At 46.9% G+C, this 17935-nt stretch overlaps 1 protein-coding gene across 2 annotated transcripts in view; it reads right to left on the bottom strand.

Annotated features, from left to right (window-relative positions):
* Positions 1 to 298: 298 nt before the first annotated feature.
* The window catches only part of LOC142590543 (monocarboxylate transporter 3-like), an 83303-nt gene continuing 65666 nt past the window's right edge, over positions 299 to 17935 (bottom strand). For both annotated transcript variants that reach the window (XM_075702744.1, XM_075702745.1), the window contains one exon: positions 299 to 473. In XM_075702744.1, coding sequence (XP_075558859.1) covers positions 355 to 473 — 119 coding nt within the window. In that variant the 3' untranslated portion in view covers positions 299 to 354. The remainder of the gene's footprint in view (positions 474 to 17935) is intronic.

Below are 17935 nucleotides of genomic sequence, written 5' to 3'. Positions count from 1 at the left end.
GGAACACTATCCGAGCGTCTCGAGCGCATAGCTTAAGCTTGCATTCGCTGCCAATACTTCGCCATCTTGTCGAAATCCCCAATTTTTTTCCCTTTGCCTGACAGTTTTGAAGTATTGTTTTACCTCACTTAAGTGTTCAGCTGCTTCTGTGAACACCAATATTCAAGTTATTTTTGTTTGAACAGAGCATCTGGCGTGTGGAACAGCGCATGAAGACTTTACTGCTTACAGCAAGCGAGAAAGTTCTGCTTTTGCCTCTGGGCATGTTTGCAGGTATGTATCATATACAGTTGGCATTTTTATTGGTAGAACAGTGTGATACACCCACATGGTGTGCACTCTGAGATGTCATAGTCACCCGGTTTTCCTCTGAGTGACGAGCTTCACCACCCAAATGCACAGGAACAATGCATTGAGAGCAGCCATCAAATGGAGCAGCCCGTTGTAGTCGCCATAGGTATCTCTGTAATATCCTGCGAAGTAAGAAGAAAAAGAATAAAGCTTCGTAGCATACAAGGAATCTATGCGGCCCTCTAACGTAAAACTATTCCAGCCTGCTTTTGTTCCCCTCTCCTGACGTCACGTTTACGTAACCGCCGACGCAAGCATCGCGTAGTCACCAGTAACGTTGTTTCAAATACCCAATAAAACACTCTCCTCGTTTATAACGGAACATTTTTGTTTCGTTTTGAAGCTAATATTATTGCCGGCCTTAAGACAGACAGACAGACAATGAACTTTTATTCAGGTCCTGAGGGACTAGCCGGTGGAGACCCGTTGGGGCCCCCGGCTCGCCGCTGGCTGCTCCCATGTCGGAATGGGGAGGCCAAGCCTCTCCGCTCTTTCACGGGCCCTCTGGAAGAAGTTTTATTTTTTTCCATGGCTGACAAGAGCCGAGGAGCCAACAGGAGTGGAGAAGCTTTAGTTGGGGCCAGGCTAGTGCAGTGAAAGTAGCAACCAATTGAGGAGAGTAGTGCCGGCGTCTGCGAAGGGCCCGCTTCCGCTTGTTTACCTTGCAGTGGTTGGTTGAAGTCGTCAGGAAAGTTAAAAATACCACTAAAATGAATCCTCAGTTAAGAAAAGTTGGCGGATACACGCATCCATATGCGTAAAAAGGTATCCACTACATTATGCTGCCCCGCAATACTTGTTACTGCACGTAAAATAGTTTCCCCTAGCATCTCCGAGTAGCCAATACCAGAGCAATCAGTGGGCGTTCCATTGCGATCGAAACCGGGTAGTGTCCGGCTATTCTGAAAAAGAAAAATCAGATTTTTTGCGGCATATTGTTTATTGTTTCATGCATTAAGTCCCTTTGGCCTAGTGAGTTTTCTCGCTTTGTGACCTCTGGTGACAAAAAGGCGAAGTGGCCGCAGCCCGAAAGCTTTTGACCTTAAACGGAGGCAGATAGCAAAAAAAGGTGTGGAATCGGAAATTATTCATGCGAGGCCATTATATGGCCCCTTAAACTAAAATTCCTCGTAATCGATTCATGGTACCAGAAATAGCCGACGGTGCAAAGAGTAAGAACACCACAAAGAAATGCTGGAATTCACTTCAAACTTCTCACGGAGGTTCCCTCCAACAAAATAAACTGTTGCGCTTGAGCAGAAAATTTGGCACGGGTGTGAGTCGAACCCGGGTGTGCGTGGCGCCAGAAGAGCACGCTTCCCCGACGCCACGGTGGCGCCACGGTTCTGGCTGACTAAACGTGTCGCCTAGTGCGTGCGTCCTTGGGCACGTGACGGTGCAGCCAATAGGCAGGAAGCGGCGCCACGTTAGGAATGCATAAAATTAGTAAATAAAGAAAATCATTCATGTCCAATTGAATGCCACTGAGCGGTCCTTCGAGTTACGAACTCCTCGAAACAAGCGAATGCTTCAGATGCTTCGCATGTTTCGATCTCACGTTACCGTGGCGTAGTTAGAGAGCAAGCGAGGGCTCGCGTCTAATAAGAACGCGCGAAAAAAATTCACCCGCGATTGCCATACTCTCTTACGGCAATTTTGAGCGCAACTGGTTAGGTGTTTTCAATTCGCCATATATTGCGGGAAAGAATTCTATACTGAACGACAGGGTCCTCTCGGCGGCAGCGCTGGGTCTCTGTTCGGGCAGCTTGTTTAGCACCAGCGGCAGGCGCAGCTTCTTCATTTTCACCGATTGCGTCTCTAATTGTTCAGAAGGAAAGCATGAACACGGGAATGAGTCACTCGCGTGGAGCTCATTCTTTAGCGGCGGCGGCGCAGCAGAACTAGCGCATGCGTCAGCACTTTGTTTCTATAGCGCTCGCCGCATGCCTGGTCTCTACTTTGCTCCTTGCCCTTTCAGCATACGCTCCACCTCCGCTTCTCTCCTTATGCTTCCACTGCACCCTCCTCCTCTGGTTTCCAGATCGCGCTCTTTCTTCTCTCACCATCTTTCATCTCCCGCTGTTATACGCGTTCGCTCTTTCATCTGTTGCTGTTTTCGTTCGCTCGGTTATGAGGAACACCAGAGTCCTTCGTAAGCTCAACGCAGAAACGGGTGCATAGGGGCTGCGCTATAAAACGTTTAATCAAATGGACTATAATGCTTTCGCTTTCCCACACGCAAGCAGTCCTTAGTGTTTCTGCCAAATTTCTTCCTCTGTTAGTCTTATGTGACATTATTATTGTGCATACATCTTATACCAGATGAGCTTTTGCAGTTTTCGTGACGTCGCATCCCTGACAGGCGAAGTAAGGGCATCGCGCAATATTTTGACTAATCGTAGAGGTGTAATTGTAGCAATTAAATAGAAACAGTTTGGAGAAGCTTTACGTTATGGCGTCCATAATCTACGCTTATAAAAATTTCGCCTAACGGAACGAGAGAATACGCCGTTAGGCTGAGGAAAGTAGAAATGTTGTCGCGCCTATATGCTATCGACTCATGGGCAAGCTTAAGTATGTGCAGTTTTTAAAAAGCTTCGGACTTGGTCTAAAAGGACAAATCAATTGTACAGGAAAATTTGGAGGATGCTTAAGCTTATCTTTTAAGAGTGGCAAGCTATACCATTCAAAAATCCCTGATTGGCTTTCTGGCTTCCCCGCAACCGCAGCTCATGCAACCGTAATATTAACCCTGAAAAGCTGGCGGCGAACGGTATACACGAAGGCGAGCTATCTGGTGGAAACCCGGCATCTTGCGGGGGCCACTCCTTGAGGTAGTAGCGTAACCGCGGTAACAAACACATCATTTTGAAATTTCTGTCATTGTTTTGCACTCTTAATAATGAAGTCTGAGAAGATTTAACATCAAAGGCATGTGCTCTCGGTGTTTTGTTTCATAACATTTGTTTGCGGGCTGTAATTTCCAAAATTCCGAGGAATAACTTTGTCATGAATGTAAGACAAGGTATGATGAAAGTTTGTGTTCGAATGGTCTAGTAATATAGCCGTGATATACCGCATGCCATATATCAAGGCGTGGCACATAAAGATACCTAAATATATACGGCAATTTTCGCTCACGGCATCTCCGCTGACGCCGACACCGAGGCCCAATTTTCCGCGACATAGGCTCCTTAACTTTATCGCATTAAATCTTGGATTCTCCCTTGAGCGCCAGTCTGTTGGCTGGATATGAACTTGTTGGAGAATTTTAGTGCATCCGGTATTCCGGCAAGCGCGGGCGGTTTGCCGGTTTAGCGGGGCGTAAACACTAGTGGTCAGATTAGTGGCGCCAGCTGGTGGCACAAAGCTCAACCACACAAACATAAAGGTAATTACTATATTCTGCTTAGGTGCTGTGTAAATTTTCTACAGCGGCGTAAATGCGAACATGATTACGCCGCTGCCAAAGATTTGCATCAGCAGCGAATCAGGATATAGTGGGTTACTGATGTTATAGCTCTGTGTTTGCGTGGTTTAACTCTACGCCACCACGTGGCTGCAACGCTCTGGCCGCTCACGTTTACGCCCGCGCCAATCCGGCAATCAGCCCAAACCGCCCCTGTTTGCTGAAATAGCGGACATGCTGAAAGTCTCTATTTGCAGCTTAGGATCGTCAAAAAGGTTCACAAAATAGTGTGAACTGTGCTGCGTAAACTCTGCGTTATTCCAAAATTAATGCCACGGGGAGAAGCTGCATGAAAATTTGTCGGGTTAATGTAAACCATGGCTCGTATACTTTTCCTGACTAGAGAAGAATGCGATCATACTTAGACATCCCCACGATTCCCAACAAGCCCATTACAAACGAACGACTGTACCAGTAACGTCTAAAGAGGCCTTTCTTGCATCAACTGAGTCAACCCTACATTCTTGTTAGCGATCTGGTCATCACGCCACTTTTCATTGACGTAGCAGGACACTATGGCATTACGGCCAATGAGAACGCTAATCACGTTGCACGATCAGCTCATGCAAATGGCTCGTACGAGCCTATTGCGTTGTAAGAGAGGAAGAAGCTATGAAAAAGAAATCAGTGACAATTTAGTGGAAGATGCTAGACAAATGCGTTAGCAATACGTCGCACCCCTTTCATGTTGCGGATGCATGATTTAAACCACATTCATCACACTGCAAAGTGTTGTTCATGAGCTTACCCGATACACGCCCTACCTCTACGATGAGCGAAGTGTGACTGAAGGTGGTCCGGAAGAGCCATTTGAGAAGAGCTTAGTACCACCTGACATAAAACTAAATCTTGACTACAGTGACGCTCTGCGTGGAAGACGCACTGAACAAGATAGTTAAATATTGCAGTAGTTGCGCTTTTATCAGCGACAGATGTATTCCGCATTACCTAAATGCCAGTGGGTGGCGTCGTGGGTTGGCAAGCTGTTGTGACACTAACGTATAGACGAGCAAGTGCGGCAGACCCGCGGGTTTCAGAGAGGGTGCAGCAGCAAATGTTTCGGATCATAATGGAAAGTGCCGCAGCGAACGTCGCGATGCTGCTGCGCCGGGTATCATGAGTTCCTATGCTGCAGCAACCGCGACAGTGATGCTGCAGCAACAGCAACCGTTTAGATTACACACTCAATACTACAGTGTATATCACAGTGACCGTAATTCATCTATAAGCAACTTGGCCTTGTTAATCTGGCACTGGTGCCAGGATTGCACGTAGTTCCTGATATCTTCCTTCATATTTTTCGACTTGAATCGACGTTTTATCTTCCAATAAATTATCTAGAAACCATCATGCTCTCCTGACTCTGGGCTCTCATGTCACAGCTTCAAAACCTTTTCCACCAAATTTCTCGGCACGCGGAATTTGTCATTATCGCAAATCAATCATTATCGCAATGTTCAGTGCCTTCCCACAAGCTGTAAAGGTGTCCATGAACAGATGTGCTCCCTTCTGAGATTTGGAACCGGGAAACAGCATCTGCATCAGGGAGCTTCATCAACATCACCATCATCCTGGTTACGCCCACTGCAGGGCAAAGGCCTCTGCCATACTTCTGCAACTACCCCGATGATGTACTAATTGTGGCCATGTTGTCCCTGCAAACTTCTTAATCTAATCCGCCCACCTAATTTTCTGCCGTCCCCTGCTACGCTTCCCTTCCCTTAGAATCGTGTCTGTAACCCTTAATGACCATCGGTTATCTTCCCTCCTCCTTACATGCCCTGCCCATGCCAATTTCTTTTCCTTGATTTCAACTAAGATGTCATTAACTCGCCTTTGTTCCCTCTCCCAATCTGTTCTTTTCTTATCCCTTAACGTTACGCCTATCATTCTTCTTTCTATAGCTCGTTGCGTCATCCTCAATTTAAGTAGAACCCTTTTTGTAAGCCTCCAGGTTTCTGCCCCGTACGTGAGTACTCGTAAGACAGAGCCGTTATACACTTTTCTCTTGAAAGATAATGGCAACCAGGGACCATATCACCAGGTAAATGGCCTACATCGAAAGTTCACTGCTTTATTTCACTGATTCAACGCACCGCCCTGCCCTTAGGCTGGGTTAATTCCAAGAGGTAGGTTAACGCTCGGTTGCCAGTGAAAAGCAGGAAATGGTGACCTTCTAAGTAGCTTTTGAAATCATCATCATCATCATCATCATCAGCCTGGTTACGCCCACTGCAGGGATAAGGCCTCTCCCATGCTTCTCCAACAACCCCGGTCATGTACTAATTGTGGCCATGCCGTCCCTGCAAACTTCTTAATCTCATCCGCCCACCTAACTTTCTGCCGCCCCCTGCTACGCTTCCATTCCCTTGGGATCCAGTCCGTAACCCTTAATGACCATCGGTTATCTTCCTTCCTCATTACATGTCCTGCCCATGCCCATTTCTTTTTTTTGATTTCAACTAAGATGTCATTAACTCGCGTTTGTTCTCTCACCCAATCTGCTATTTTCTTATCCCTTAACGTTACACCTATCATTCTTCTTTCCATAGCTCGTTGTGTCGTCCTCAATTTGAGTAGAACCCTTTTAGTAAGCCTCCAGGTTTCTGCCCCGTAGGTGAGTACTGGTAAGACACAGCTATTATATACTTTTCTCTTGAGGGATAATGGCAACCTGCTGTTCATGATTTGGGAATGCCTGCCAAACGCACCCCAGCCCATTCTTATTCTTCTGATTATTTCCGTCTCATGATCCGGATCCGCCGTCACTACCTGCCCTAAGTAGATGTATTCCCTTACGACTTCCAGTGCCTCGCTGCCTATTGTAAATTGCTGTTCTCTCCCGAGACTGTTAAGCATTACTTTAGTTTTCTGCAGATTAATTTTTAGACCCACTCTTCTGCTTTGCCTCTCCAGGTCAGTGAGCATGCATTGCAATTGGTCCCCTGAGTTACTAAGCAAGGCAATATCATCAGCGAATCGCAAGTTACTAAGGTATTCTCCATTAACTTTTATCCCCAATTCTTCCCAATCCAGGTCTCTGAATACCTCCTGTAAACACGCTGTGAATAGCATTGGAGATATCGTATCTCCCTGTCTGACGCCTTTCTTTATTGGGATTTTGTTGCTTTCTTTGTGGAGGACTACGGTGGCTGTGGAGCCGCTATAGATATCTTCCAGTATTTTTACATATGGCTCATCTACACCCTGATTCCGTAATGCCTCCATGACTGCTGAGGTTTCGACTGAATCAAACGCTTTCTCGTAATCAATGAAAGCTATATATAAGGGTTGGTTATATTCTGCACATTTCTCTATCACTTGATTGATAGTGTGAATATGGTCTATTGTTGAGTAGCCTTTACGGAATCCTGCCTGGTCCTTTGGTTGACAGAAGTCTAAGGTGTTCTTGATTCTATTTGCAATTACCTTAGTAAATACTTTGTAGGCAACGGACAGTAAGCTGATCGGTCTATAATTTTTCAAGTCTTTGGCGTCCCCTTTCTTATGGATTAGGATTATGTTAGCGTTCTTCCAAGATTGCGGTACGCTCGAGGTCATGAGGCATTGCGTATACAGGGTGGCCAGTTTCTCTAGAACAATCTGTCCACCATCCTTCAACAAATCTCCTGTTACCTGATCCTCCCCAGCTGCCTTCCCCCTTTGCATATCTCCTAAGGCTTTCTTTACTTCTTCCTTTTGAAATACCGGTGTGCTATCACAACAGCCAGAGCCTTTCTATACGACAACAAAAAATTTTCTTGAGCTTTTGAGTACGTAGAAGAATAACATCCATTCACTTTGAGTTGTCGTCCTTGCTCCTACTTTGTGTCTCGTTGGCATAGAACGGCGCCTATGCCGTATTTTCAAGCGTCTGTGCACAGTTCGAAGGCTTCTTGTTGTAGCCTAGCACAAGCGCAGGATCCGACGATATTGCTTCAACAAGGTACTGGTAAGCTTTCTCGCGCTCTTCCTTCCGCATTAATGGCACATAATTTTGCGTCAGCTTAGTGACGCGTCGTGTCTTTGCAGCGTAATCCTTAATAAGCGCACGGAAATGATCGGCGAGTCCAAGCAAAACACGGCGTGAGTGTAGGTCCTATGCCTTGACGAGCTCCTTCATCCTTTGTGCAGACATCACTTTTGTTGTTTTAGTTTTACGTCAAAAACTCTTCCCAGAAAGACATATCATAAAAAGCCAACAAACATTGACGCCAAGGGCAACATAGGGGAAGTTACTTGTATTTACTAATTGAAATAAAGAAATGATAAATAGACTTGTTCGTTCATTTATTTTGATATGATTAATAAACAATCGGGACCCTCGGGTATGTCCCTTTTTTCTCCCAGAATGACAACATTAGACTGAAAAAATTTGCTCTTGTTTTTGTTAATTTTTAACGCCTATTATAAAGGTTAAAGATTGTTAATTCGTGCAGCAAGATACGAATAGTATGTATTTCGTTGTCCGCATGTTCTGATCGACGTAAGGAATCGATTGATGCAAGTTGGGGGAATGTTGATGGCAATTCTGGGGGGGGGGTGTTAAATATGAAGAAGCTGGAACTCATGTGCGGTCCGACCGCTCAGATGACCCCAGGTGGCAGTTTTCCCGATCGCTCAAATTCATCGCCGATCAACTTGAACTGTTGCTCACGCAGACAAGATTAATTGCAACGAGCAAGAAGAAGTGGACTGCGAAGAAAAAACTCCTTGGCGAAATCTCTGAGTGGAAAGAGGCGCTCAAAAATACAATCCCCTTTGAAAAGGACTCCCTGACTAAGGCCGGGCATGAATGGTGCTTCTGCGGAGAATCAGTGCTGGCACAGCCATAATTAGTGCAAGGCGAGTGCTCTTGCAATATTCAGACGCCAAGCCTACCAGCAGAAATAAAAACATGCCTCCCCGTGCCAGCCTACTTCCAAAAGCGCGGCAAATGTGGCAGGCAAAACACAAGTCAGGCACATGCGCACATCCGTACGAAACACATTCCTGGTGCACAGTCCCAGTAGGAAAGGCAAACCTGGAGCATGTTACATCAGAGCACTCGCACCTTCGTGATACTGGCACAAGGTAATCGGATAGCTACCTATGAAGCAATCACCTCACTCATTCCTTGAGTGGAATCGTCGCATGTTATGGCCGCTAGATCGAGAGGAAGTACTGAAGGGCCTCTTGGAGTTTTTACAGAAACCGCAACTCTATAATTTCATTTAGCCCTAACAACACCGCCAAAGGGCCTAACGCGGGGATGCCGGTCTTCAGTAGCTCTACAGCACGATAAAGTAGTTTTCAAAAATCTGAGATGCAGCGCTAAACCGCATTCTCCAATTTTTGCGCTATGCCGGGATAAGCTGTCCAAGGGCACCGGCGGCTTTTCCGCAATGCCGAATTTTCTACTCGTTTCGGTCTCGGGCGGTCACCTCATATCCACGACACCCGCCACCTCATTGAGCAGTCCCTTTGCTGGCATAGGTGCCTTCTGCCGGAGGTGTTGCCAAACCGCGCACACAAGAGCACTCATGCTCTCAAAAAACAGCGCTTGACTTCGCAACTACAAGTGCATGCTCCCTGCCGCCCTAGAGCGTAAAATATCGTAAGACTCGACTCAAGTCCCGTGAAATGCAAGCGCATGCTTGACTCTTCGCATTGACCATTAAGCCAGCGCAAAGCCCTGAAATGCTGAACACGTGCTTTTTATTGTGACAACACCTTTTCTTTCTAAAGTGTTGACAAACTCCATATCAACGAAAATGCTAGTTTTTAGCATTATTCGTAATAATATTCAAAATTACCCAAAATAAAACAAGACCTGTGCTTTTTTGTCATTATTTCAGTGACATTTTTCTGCGCATATTCTTCACGAGCTTTCATTTTCTTTTGTCAACTTAAGCCTGCATAGTCGCCTGTAGTCAAATATACGCTGGCTAAACACCGATCTTTAAATAAAGAATTTTGTTTAGGCTACAGACATACACAGCAAACGTGGTGCCCGCTATATTCTTGGTAGTTCTAAATAATTTATTTTATACGCGGGGAAAGCAGCGATCGCTCGGAGGTGTCGCGCAAATATGGTCGACAAGCGGCGGCTGAGGTGTTGTTTGACACTAGTCTTATAGCGAAGAAAGCGTTCTAGCACTGTGAAAATAAGCAGCGCGTCCCGTGTGGTCTCTCTAAATCGAAGCGCAACTATGACTTCCATAGAATATTTCGCAGGATAGAGATATTTGTGTAGCCGTAGCAGCGCAGACTTTTTAGAGCCTAACTTTTCAGAACAGTGCTTAATAATGGGAATAAAAATAAAGATGAACATATTCTCAGAGGCACCAATTGTACTAACATGTTCTGATTTTGAGTTAACAAATTCTCAATGATTACGACAAAGTATCTGCGATCCTTCTGATAAAACAAACTTTAATACGGCCGCATGGGCTCAGCCAAGAGAAACTTATAATGCCTACGTTCATTGAGAAAACATTATTGAGGGTTTGGGTGCTGTCCTACCTTTTGTTTGAGTTGTTAGCAATGGCCGCTCTGCACATCTAAGCACTAGCGTGTCTCTCAAAGAATTGAAAGCTTTCATTCCAAACACAAACAAGAACGACAGCAAGGACTGCGTTGAACGTTTGGTGTAGTTATTGCGACATAAAAACCACTTCTAGAAAGCACGCCAAAACAAGCAAGGAGCAATGAACATAGGTGAATCGGAGGTGTAAGTTATCCTTCGGGAATCCTGTGAAGCCTGTCCCGGTGGCAGTTTGCAGGAGCCATTTTGTCAAGAATAAACCGGAGGCTATGCCTGCCGTTCAGGCAACACGTTTTTTTTTGAAGGGAACTTTCTTTTGCAAAATATACCGCTATTTGACGTGTCGTCTCCTTCGTTGTCGTTGGTTATCTCTGCGAGTAGAAGATTCTTTCATTCGGGCAAAACACAAGCTTGGTATACTGTTACACCACGAGATGGTGTTAACCACGCGTATCACGGACGTCGTAACCCAACAGGCACCGATGTGTCGCCGCTCTACTCCCCACTCCATCCTAAGTTTATCAATGAATAAGTTCTTCATTTTTACTGGCCGAAATGACCATCTGATTATTGGCAAGCTGTAGTGGGGGACTTTGAATAATTTTGACTACCTGAGGAACGCACTGTACACTGACTACTTTTCTTTTTCCATTTTGCCCCTATGGAAATTCGGCCGCAGTGGCCGGGATTTGATCCCGTGACCTCGTGCTTTGCAGAGTAAAGCCATAGCTCCTAAACAGCCCCGGCGGGTCATCCTCACTTAACGCGACGGGTGTGATAACCAGCAACGCGCTTCAGCATCTGGGCAAATGACGAGTACCGCTGTGTGCGTGAGGGGTCTGATTAGGACTTGTACAAAGATTGTCAGGAGACAACAGGAATCAGGAGACGATGATGAAGGCCAGCATCACGAAGACGAAAAAGGACAATGTTTTTCCAATATATTGAGAGCGGAGTGTCTTTACCAGAATTCTAAGTTGTTGTGCTAACTGCGGGGCCAGATCACCTCAAATACCATCTCGCGTATAGCGGGACAATCAGCTGAGAATTGCAAGGAACGTTAGTTTTTGCCCTCGTGGTTTGTCTCTGTTGTCTCAGTCATTTACGTTTGGGGTTATGGGTATGCAAAACAGTGATGGCAGGTAAATTAGAAACTTGTCCATTCTCAATACCATGGGCGTGGGTAAGCAAACTGAAGTTCCTAAGACAAGCTTCCGTTGTCGCAGTTGTAGCGTTTCACCGCCGTCGTGGAGTGTGGCGCACCTCAGCCGAGAAAAAAAAATGATAACGTATCCAGAAGGAGAAAAGTCAGCTTAACATGAAGGAAAGTCAGCTGTTGTCTATAAAGGCAGGACAGCTGGAAGCGTGGCCCGGATTTGCAACGCGGAATTCGAGGCCGATCATAAAGCCAGCTAAGCATCCTTGTTCTCACGCGAGCGGCTGGTGGCGCGGGTGCTTATCGCCGCTGATTGCACCGTGGCCGAGGCATCGCGCTCGCTCACGCGAGAAATGCAGCGAACACTTATACGTGAGAGTTTTACTGGACTTGCGCCACAAATGCTTTCCTCCTCCTTCTTTGAAGTCTTCGATGAAAGGACGCGAAGTGTCTGTAAGGAGATCGTTTAGCAGAAGAGGTCGCTCACGAATATTGCCCCTGAATTCAACTGATATTTGATCTTTGTAGGCCATTTTGGCTTATTACTATTAGGCATGAATGAAGAAATAAGTTACAGAAATTCAGAGAATTGCCTACCAATGTGTAAGCATTGCTTGGCTTGACTGTGAGTTTGTTCTTGCTTAGTTTTACTTACTTGCTTTTTCTAGCTTATGGGCGTCTACCCATAGCATTTTCGGGGGCAAAGAATGCTGACGCTTTAGCAGACAACTGTCAGATTTTCTCACTGTATCCCGCCCCTTCAATGCAATTGTACCAATTGAGCCGGAAAAGCGGACACGAGCGTGCCTCGACGGAACGGAGGGGTCAAAGGGACACTAGCTGCCGCAGTATTGCGTGAGGCGTTGCGTCCAGGTATAGTGCATCGCTGCGAAGACATGTCACCTTCGCCGTCACCTTCGCGAGCCTCTATTATGCGTGCGTTCCTTGTCCACACAAGCTCTCGCCTGCGTTCTGACTGCACCTTCGCATGGACCAATGAAAACGCGGGAAGCATTTTAACGCACTCGATTGTCCGCGAGGTGTTCCCAACTCGAAGGACGCTTAGCAACGTTCAGAGTTAGACATTGCGCCACACAAAAATTTCAAGTTAGGCAACATCCGCATTTCACGTTGGCTCACCCCAAATTTAAGTATGTTCACCCCAAATTTTTAGTGGGCCCTACCACACATTTCAGTTGTGCCACATTACATTTCAAGTAGGCTCAGCCCGAAATTGAAGTTGGCCCACCCGCAAATATAGGTTGGACAACCCCCAGCCGAAACATCGAGTTTGAAGTATGATCAGAGCCATTTAGATATTAGGAAATCGAGACCTCCATTATTCTCGCAAGTGTGATGCGGTCCTATCAAAGCACCAATAATCACTTTCAGTCTCCGTACAGATATCGTCAACAAAGCTTTATAATTTGCGTTTGTCAGCATAACTGGCGTGTAGCCTGTGACATAATTAGGTTTATTCGCGTCATCGATGTATGGTGTCCAGACTATATACGACCTTTTAAAATAAGGTGGCAGGCGGCCTGCTTGATAGCCTCCTGAAAAACGAGTTCTAATACTGTGGCTTTCTGCGAGCAGAAGGTTTTGTAAATAACTGCTGTTAAGCCGTCTGATGCGGGCGAGCTTCTAGGGTTAAGGTCTTCAATAGCCATTTTGAAATCCTTTGCTGTGATACCTAATGACAATCATTCCGTTTCGGGGGCATCTATTCTTATTAGAGTGCTTAGAAAATGGCTGTTATAACCAGGCTCGCTTGGTATTCTACATTTGAACACCTTTCCATAATATTCCTTAAAGGCATAATTCATTTCATCAGAATCTATAGATATTTTCCCTTGACATCAATGTTATCTATTTGGTTACACTCTGCATATGTTCTGTCAGCTTCGAAAGCACGCTTTGTTGGCATTTCATTTTTTTAACCGTTTGTGCCTCAACAAGTGCGCCACGGTATTTTCCCACGTCGATAGCCTCAATTTTAATCTTTGCTACTCTTCCTTTTTCCACAAAGGTGCCCGGCGCTTCAGTTTCAGAATACATCAATTTTCGAATAATTCCTTTCAGGTTATTTTCTTCTTGGAGCTCTTAAAAATGTATTTTTACTGCTCGCTCTATGGTGTTCACTTTTACGGCTTCTTTAAACCTCTTTTATCGCTCACCCCATTCTCTTTCACAGTGACTATTCAATTTCTGTTCCTATACCTTTTAAAAATTGATCGTCTTTTCAGAGTATTGCGTTAATTTACCTCTTTCCCACTTCACTCAAGGTTTGGCGCTGGTCTTTTTCCTATCGTGAAGCCTACTAAGCAACGGTCGCTAAATGCTATGTCAGCCCCTTGTAATCAAAGCACAGTGCGGCAATTTCTTGCGAAACATAAGCTCTGTCAAATTTGCATAGTTTTTCTGCATTGTAAATGAGTACAATGCCAATTCGTACATCCAATCACGTAGTGTGCATTGTCCTCCAACAGAGCTGTTCCTATGTCCCGCCTCGGGAACACAACGCACTTATCAGCCCAGTATCCCTCTCTCTAACGATCGCCCGATTTCAAAACCGAACTCAAATCTTGTAAAACTATCAGACATCTGTCTGTTTCCATGTACTGTAATATTTCCCGAAAGAAGCTTAGCTGGTCATTCACTTTTGTTGGTGCACACACACATAATGTTCGGAATTCCATATTGCGAGAAACAAAATCCACAGCAGGAATCTTCAACTCTGACAAATTATGCGTATTCCACTGCACCCGAACCTTTCGTAATATATATACAGCAACCGGGAGTTGTGCCAAGAGCAAGGTTAACGCAAATATCGTAATGATGCACCTGTACAACCCTACCATCAGTCTGACTCTCACTTTTTATTTTAGTCTACTGAATCGCCCACATATCCCAATCTTCCTCCAATATTGCGCGTTGGAGCTGACGCTGCCTGCGTCTCGTCTGAAATCTCTAACGTTGAGCGTTTGCACGCGCCGTGAAGCTAGCGACATATCGATTTTAAAAAGCAAGCGTAAAACAACGGTAACGCCTACAGCAGTTAGCAACTTTCACAAGCGGAGCGTCACTGTCGGCACGACAGCTTGAACAGACACCCGCGGCGCCAGTCGCGGTGGTCGCTGCGTCGCCTGCATTTCTTGGATGAGCGACGCTGACATTTTCGCTGGGCTTTACTTCCCTTTCTAGGTTTGGGTCGGCCAGACCATCATCCACTGCGGCTCCAAGCGCTGAACACCTTCCACTGGCGTCTCCTCATCTGGAGCATCACTTTGATGCCGCATGGAAGGAGTGGCCGGCTCCTCACTGGCCGTCTCATCGGGAGCCTCATGTGGCATCTCTGGCTCCCCGTCTATCTTTGATGATGATGATAGCGATCTAAGGAAAAGAAAGACGCTTGATCCTGCAACCCGTGAGGCAGCACGGCAAAGCGTCGTCAGGGGAGAGGGACTGGGAAGTAAAAGGTGATAGAGAAAGAGGGAAGATGTGGCCTGTTATACTCCACTTTGTGCGACAGGTGGCAGTCCTCAGTAAAGTGACCAGCGTCGGAGCGGACGCTCACAGAGCGTCCATTCCAGTTAAATTTATAAACTCCAGCAGGCTTTGCAGCGCAGGGAGCCGGGGACAAACTGGCAACAGCTGGTCAGTCTCTGTGGCCGCTGGAAGGTCACGGCGTCCGTAAGCGCTCATCACTATGGAGCGTTCGTGCGCCAAGGATGGACAGGCACAGAGAAGGTGCTCCAGAATCTCGGGGTCCCCGCACCTCTTGCAGGCAGGTGACGTGGCGTGGCCCTTGGCGTACAGCCGGGCCGCAGTCCAGGTGCAGCCAGTCCGCAAGCGCAGGAGTAGGGAACGGTCTCTTCTGGCGAGTCGTTTTCTGGAAGCAGCTGGGGGCCCTGCCACTAGCCACTACGGGTTCTGGGGACCCCCGTATCTTGTGTAGCCGATATCTTGTGTAGTCCGAAGCCGCTACCGTTCTGGTAACCGCAACTACATCATGCTGGGCAGCTATGGCGTAGGTATCCCCCTTATCGTAACCGGCTACCCCTTGTTGCGTTCTCCAGACTAGCGTACCTCTCCCCCCCGTTTCCGACAGCTGTTGCTATGGCTGTTTCTCACAGCTCGACCGGCGTTACTATTGGGTAGTGGGGCGTTGTCGACGGGCTGCAGGCGTCCGGTAGAACATGCCGATCAGGGAGGCACGAGGCGATATCTAGTACGAAACTTGCACGGTTTATTCAATGGTTCGTGAAAGATGAGAATGAAGTCAAATAGTACACTGCGGGCACTTTGAATAGGCCCAGTAAAACATCCCTTATTATTATTTTGCACCTTATTTTACCACCCGATTCACGGCCAATCCCCCACTGTGGGTGTGTGTCACGGCCACTCAGGAGAACAGCAACAACAAAATCGTAGGCGGGATCTTGTTCACGTCAACGTCACGTGACATGCACTGAGTCCCACGGCGCTTCGCGGCGGCAGCCGCTTTCCCAAGACGACGTTTTTCCGAGCTTGCCTCCGCCGGTGGCAACCTGCGGGTTTTGGAGATTGTAGGCAGCTGATCACTTCTCTTTTGCGCGTCGCTGGTTCGTGGAAAGGGCGTCTGGTTGTGGATGGGTGATCGATCCATTCTCCTATTTGACGTCTTCACAAGCGTGCCACCGCTGGCGGCAGCCCAGTGGTCGTGTCTGGCTTGCAGAAAAGGTTTTCACGCACATACACAAATGGGCCTGTGAACACTGCGGCGTGTCCACCAGACCGGCATCCACTCGAGACAACGATTGCAAATTAGGAATCCACTCTTCGTTTCGCTTAGGCATGGATAAACACGAAGGGGCGTGTAAGTACTGCGGTGCACCTGCCAGACCGGTAACCAGTCGAGACAACCACACAAATTAGGGATGCACGCTTCGTTTCCATGAGGCATGGTGGTAGAGCATCCTTTTTTTCCCGGGGTGTTAAACGCCAACCGTAACAGCATCTCCCGCGGGGGAGGAAGATCCCGACGCGCACGGGCCAGCAGCCACTGGGCGAGGGGTCGGCCTTTCAGCCGCAGAATTTCCTTTAGGAGTGACGAACCCTTCGTTCGTAGTTGGTAGATTCCTGGGCGTCGTTCATCAGTCCTTGTGGCGCTCTTGTGCCTTTTCTACTTGGTCCGGTCCGGTGAAGTGGACTTGCAAACCGGTCTCGCAACTTTATGTCTCCTGTTTGGGCAAGCAATCATCTGAGAACAGTGCCGGACCCACAACCACAAAGAGGCGAGCACAATGCCATCCTCCCCCCAAGATACACCAGGCTTTACAAAAAAAAAAAGAAAATCCGCTACGGCTTTCCCATCCCTCTCGCGCGTCCTTCCCCCCTGAACACTAAAACAGCCTTTTCTTGAAAGCGTTCAGACGTGGTTACTAAAATCAACGAACAATCAACTACAACTTCGCGATAAAAAAAGATGTATGAAAAAAAATACCAATGGAAAAATGCCACAGAAACCCGGGCCGAGTGAACATGAGGCTTTCGTTACTCTAGGGCCAATGACTCAGACCGTCGAAGTTGCCGTTAAGCTTACCCTTCTTGTATCGAACATCGAAGGTGTACTGTTGAAGAGCTAAGCTCCAGCGCAAAAGACGACCGTTTTCCATAGACATGGACTGCACCCATGTGAGGCGACAGTGGTCAGTCTCTATGGTGAACCTTGAAGCATTGATATAGTGAGCTAGCTTCTGCACCGCCCATACTACCCAGACGCATTCCTTTTCTGATGCACTGTATGCTTCCTCACGAACTGCAAGCTTTTTACTGGCGTACACTACAGGGTATTCGTTTTCGTCATTTCTCTTTTGAGAAAGCAACACCCTCATACCCATGTCGCTGGCATCACACTGAATATTGAATGGCTTAGCGTAGACGGGCGCGTTCAACACTGGCTGACTCGTTAGTACTTTCTTTAGCATACTAAAAGCCTTTTCTTCTTCGTCATCCCTCTTTACCGTTTTTGGCTCTGTTTTTCTGAGAGCATATGTTAAACAACTTGCAATCTCGGAATAACGTGGGATATATCTTCGGTAATAACCAGCCAAGCCAAGGAATTACCTGATGTCCCGCTTGGTGTGTGGTTGCGGGAAGTTGTCTATTGCGGTAAGTTTAACCTCGGAAGACTGACGATGGCCTTGCCCTATTGCATGACCTAGATGAGCCCACTCCACGCACCCTAATTGGCATGTAGGAGCCTTGACCGTTAAGTTGGCCTCTCGTATATGACTCAACACGGTTAGCAAGTGTTGCATATGGTCCACCCATGATAAAGAAAAGATTGCAATATCATCAAGATACGGAAGGGCGAAGTCCTCCATTACCCGTAGCACCTGTTCCATAAGGCCAGAGAAACAATAGGGAGCATTCTTCAATCCAAAACTCA

Source organism: Dermacentor variabilis, chromosome 8, assembly GCF_050947875.1.
Source record: "Dermacentor variabilis isolate Ectoservices chromosome 8, ASM5094787v1, whole genome shotgun sequence".
Taxonomy (NCBI): Eukaryota; Metazoa; Arthropoda; class Arachnida; order Ixodida; family Ixodidae; genus Dermacentor; species Dermacentor variabilis.
Note: the sequence above shows the minus strand (reverse complement) of the source record. Positions and strands in the feature narration are given on the sequence as shown.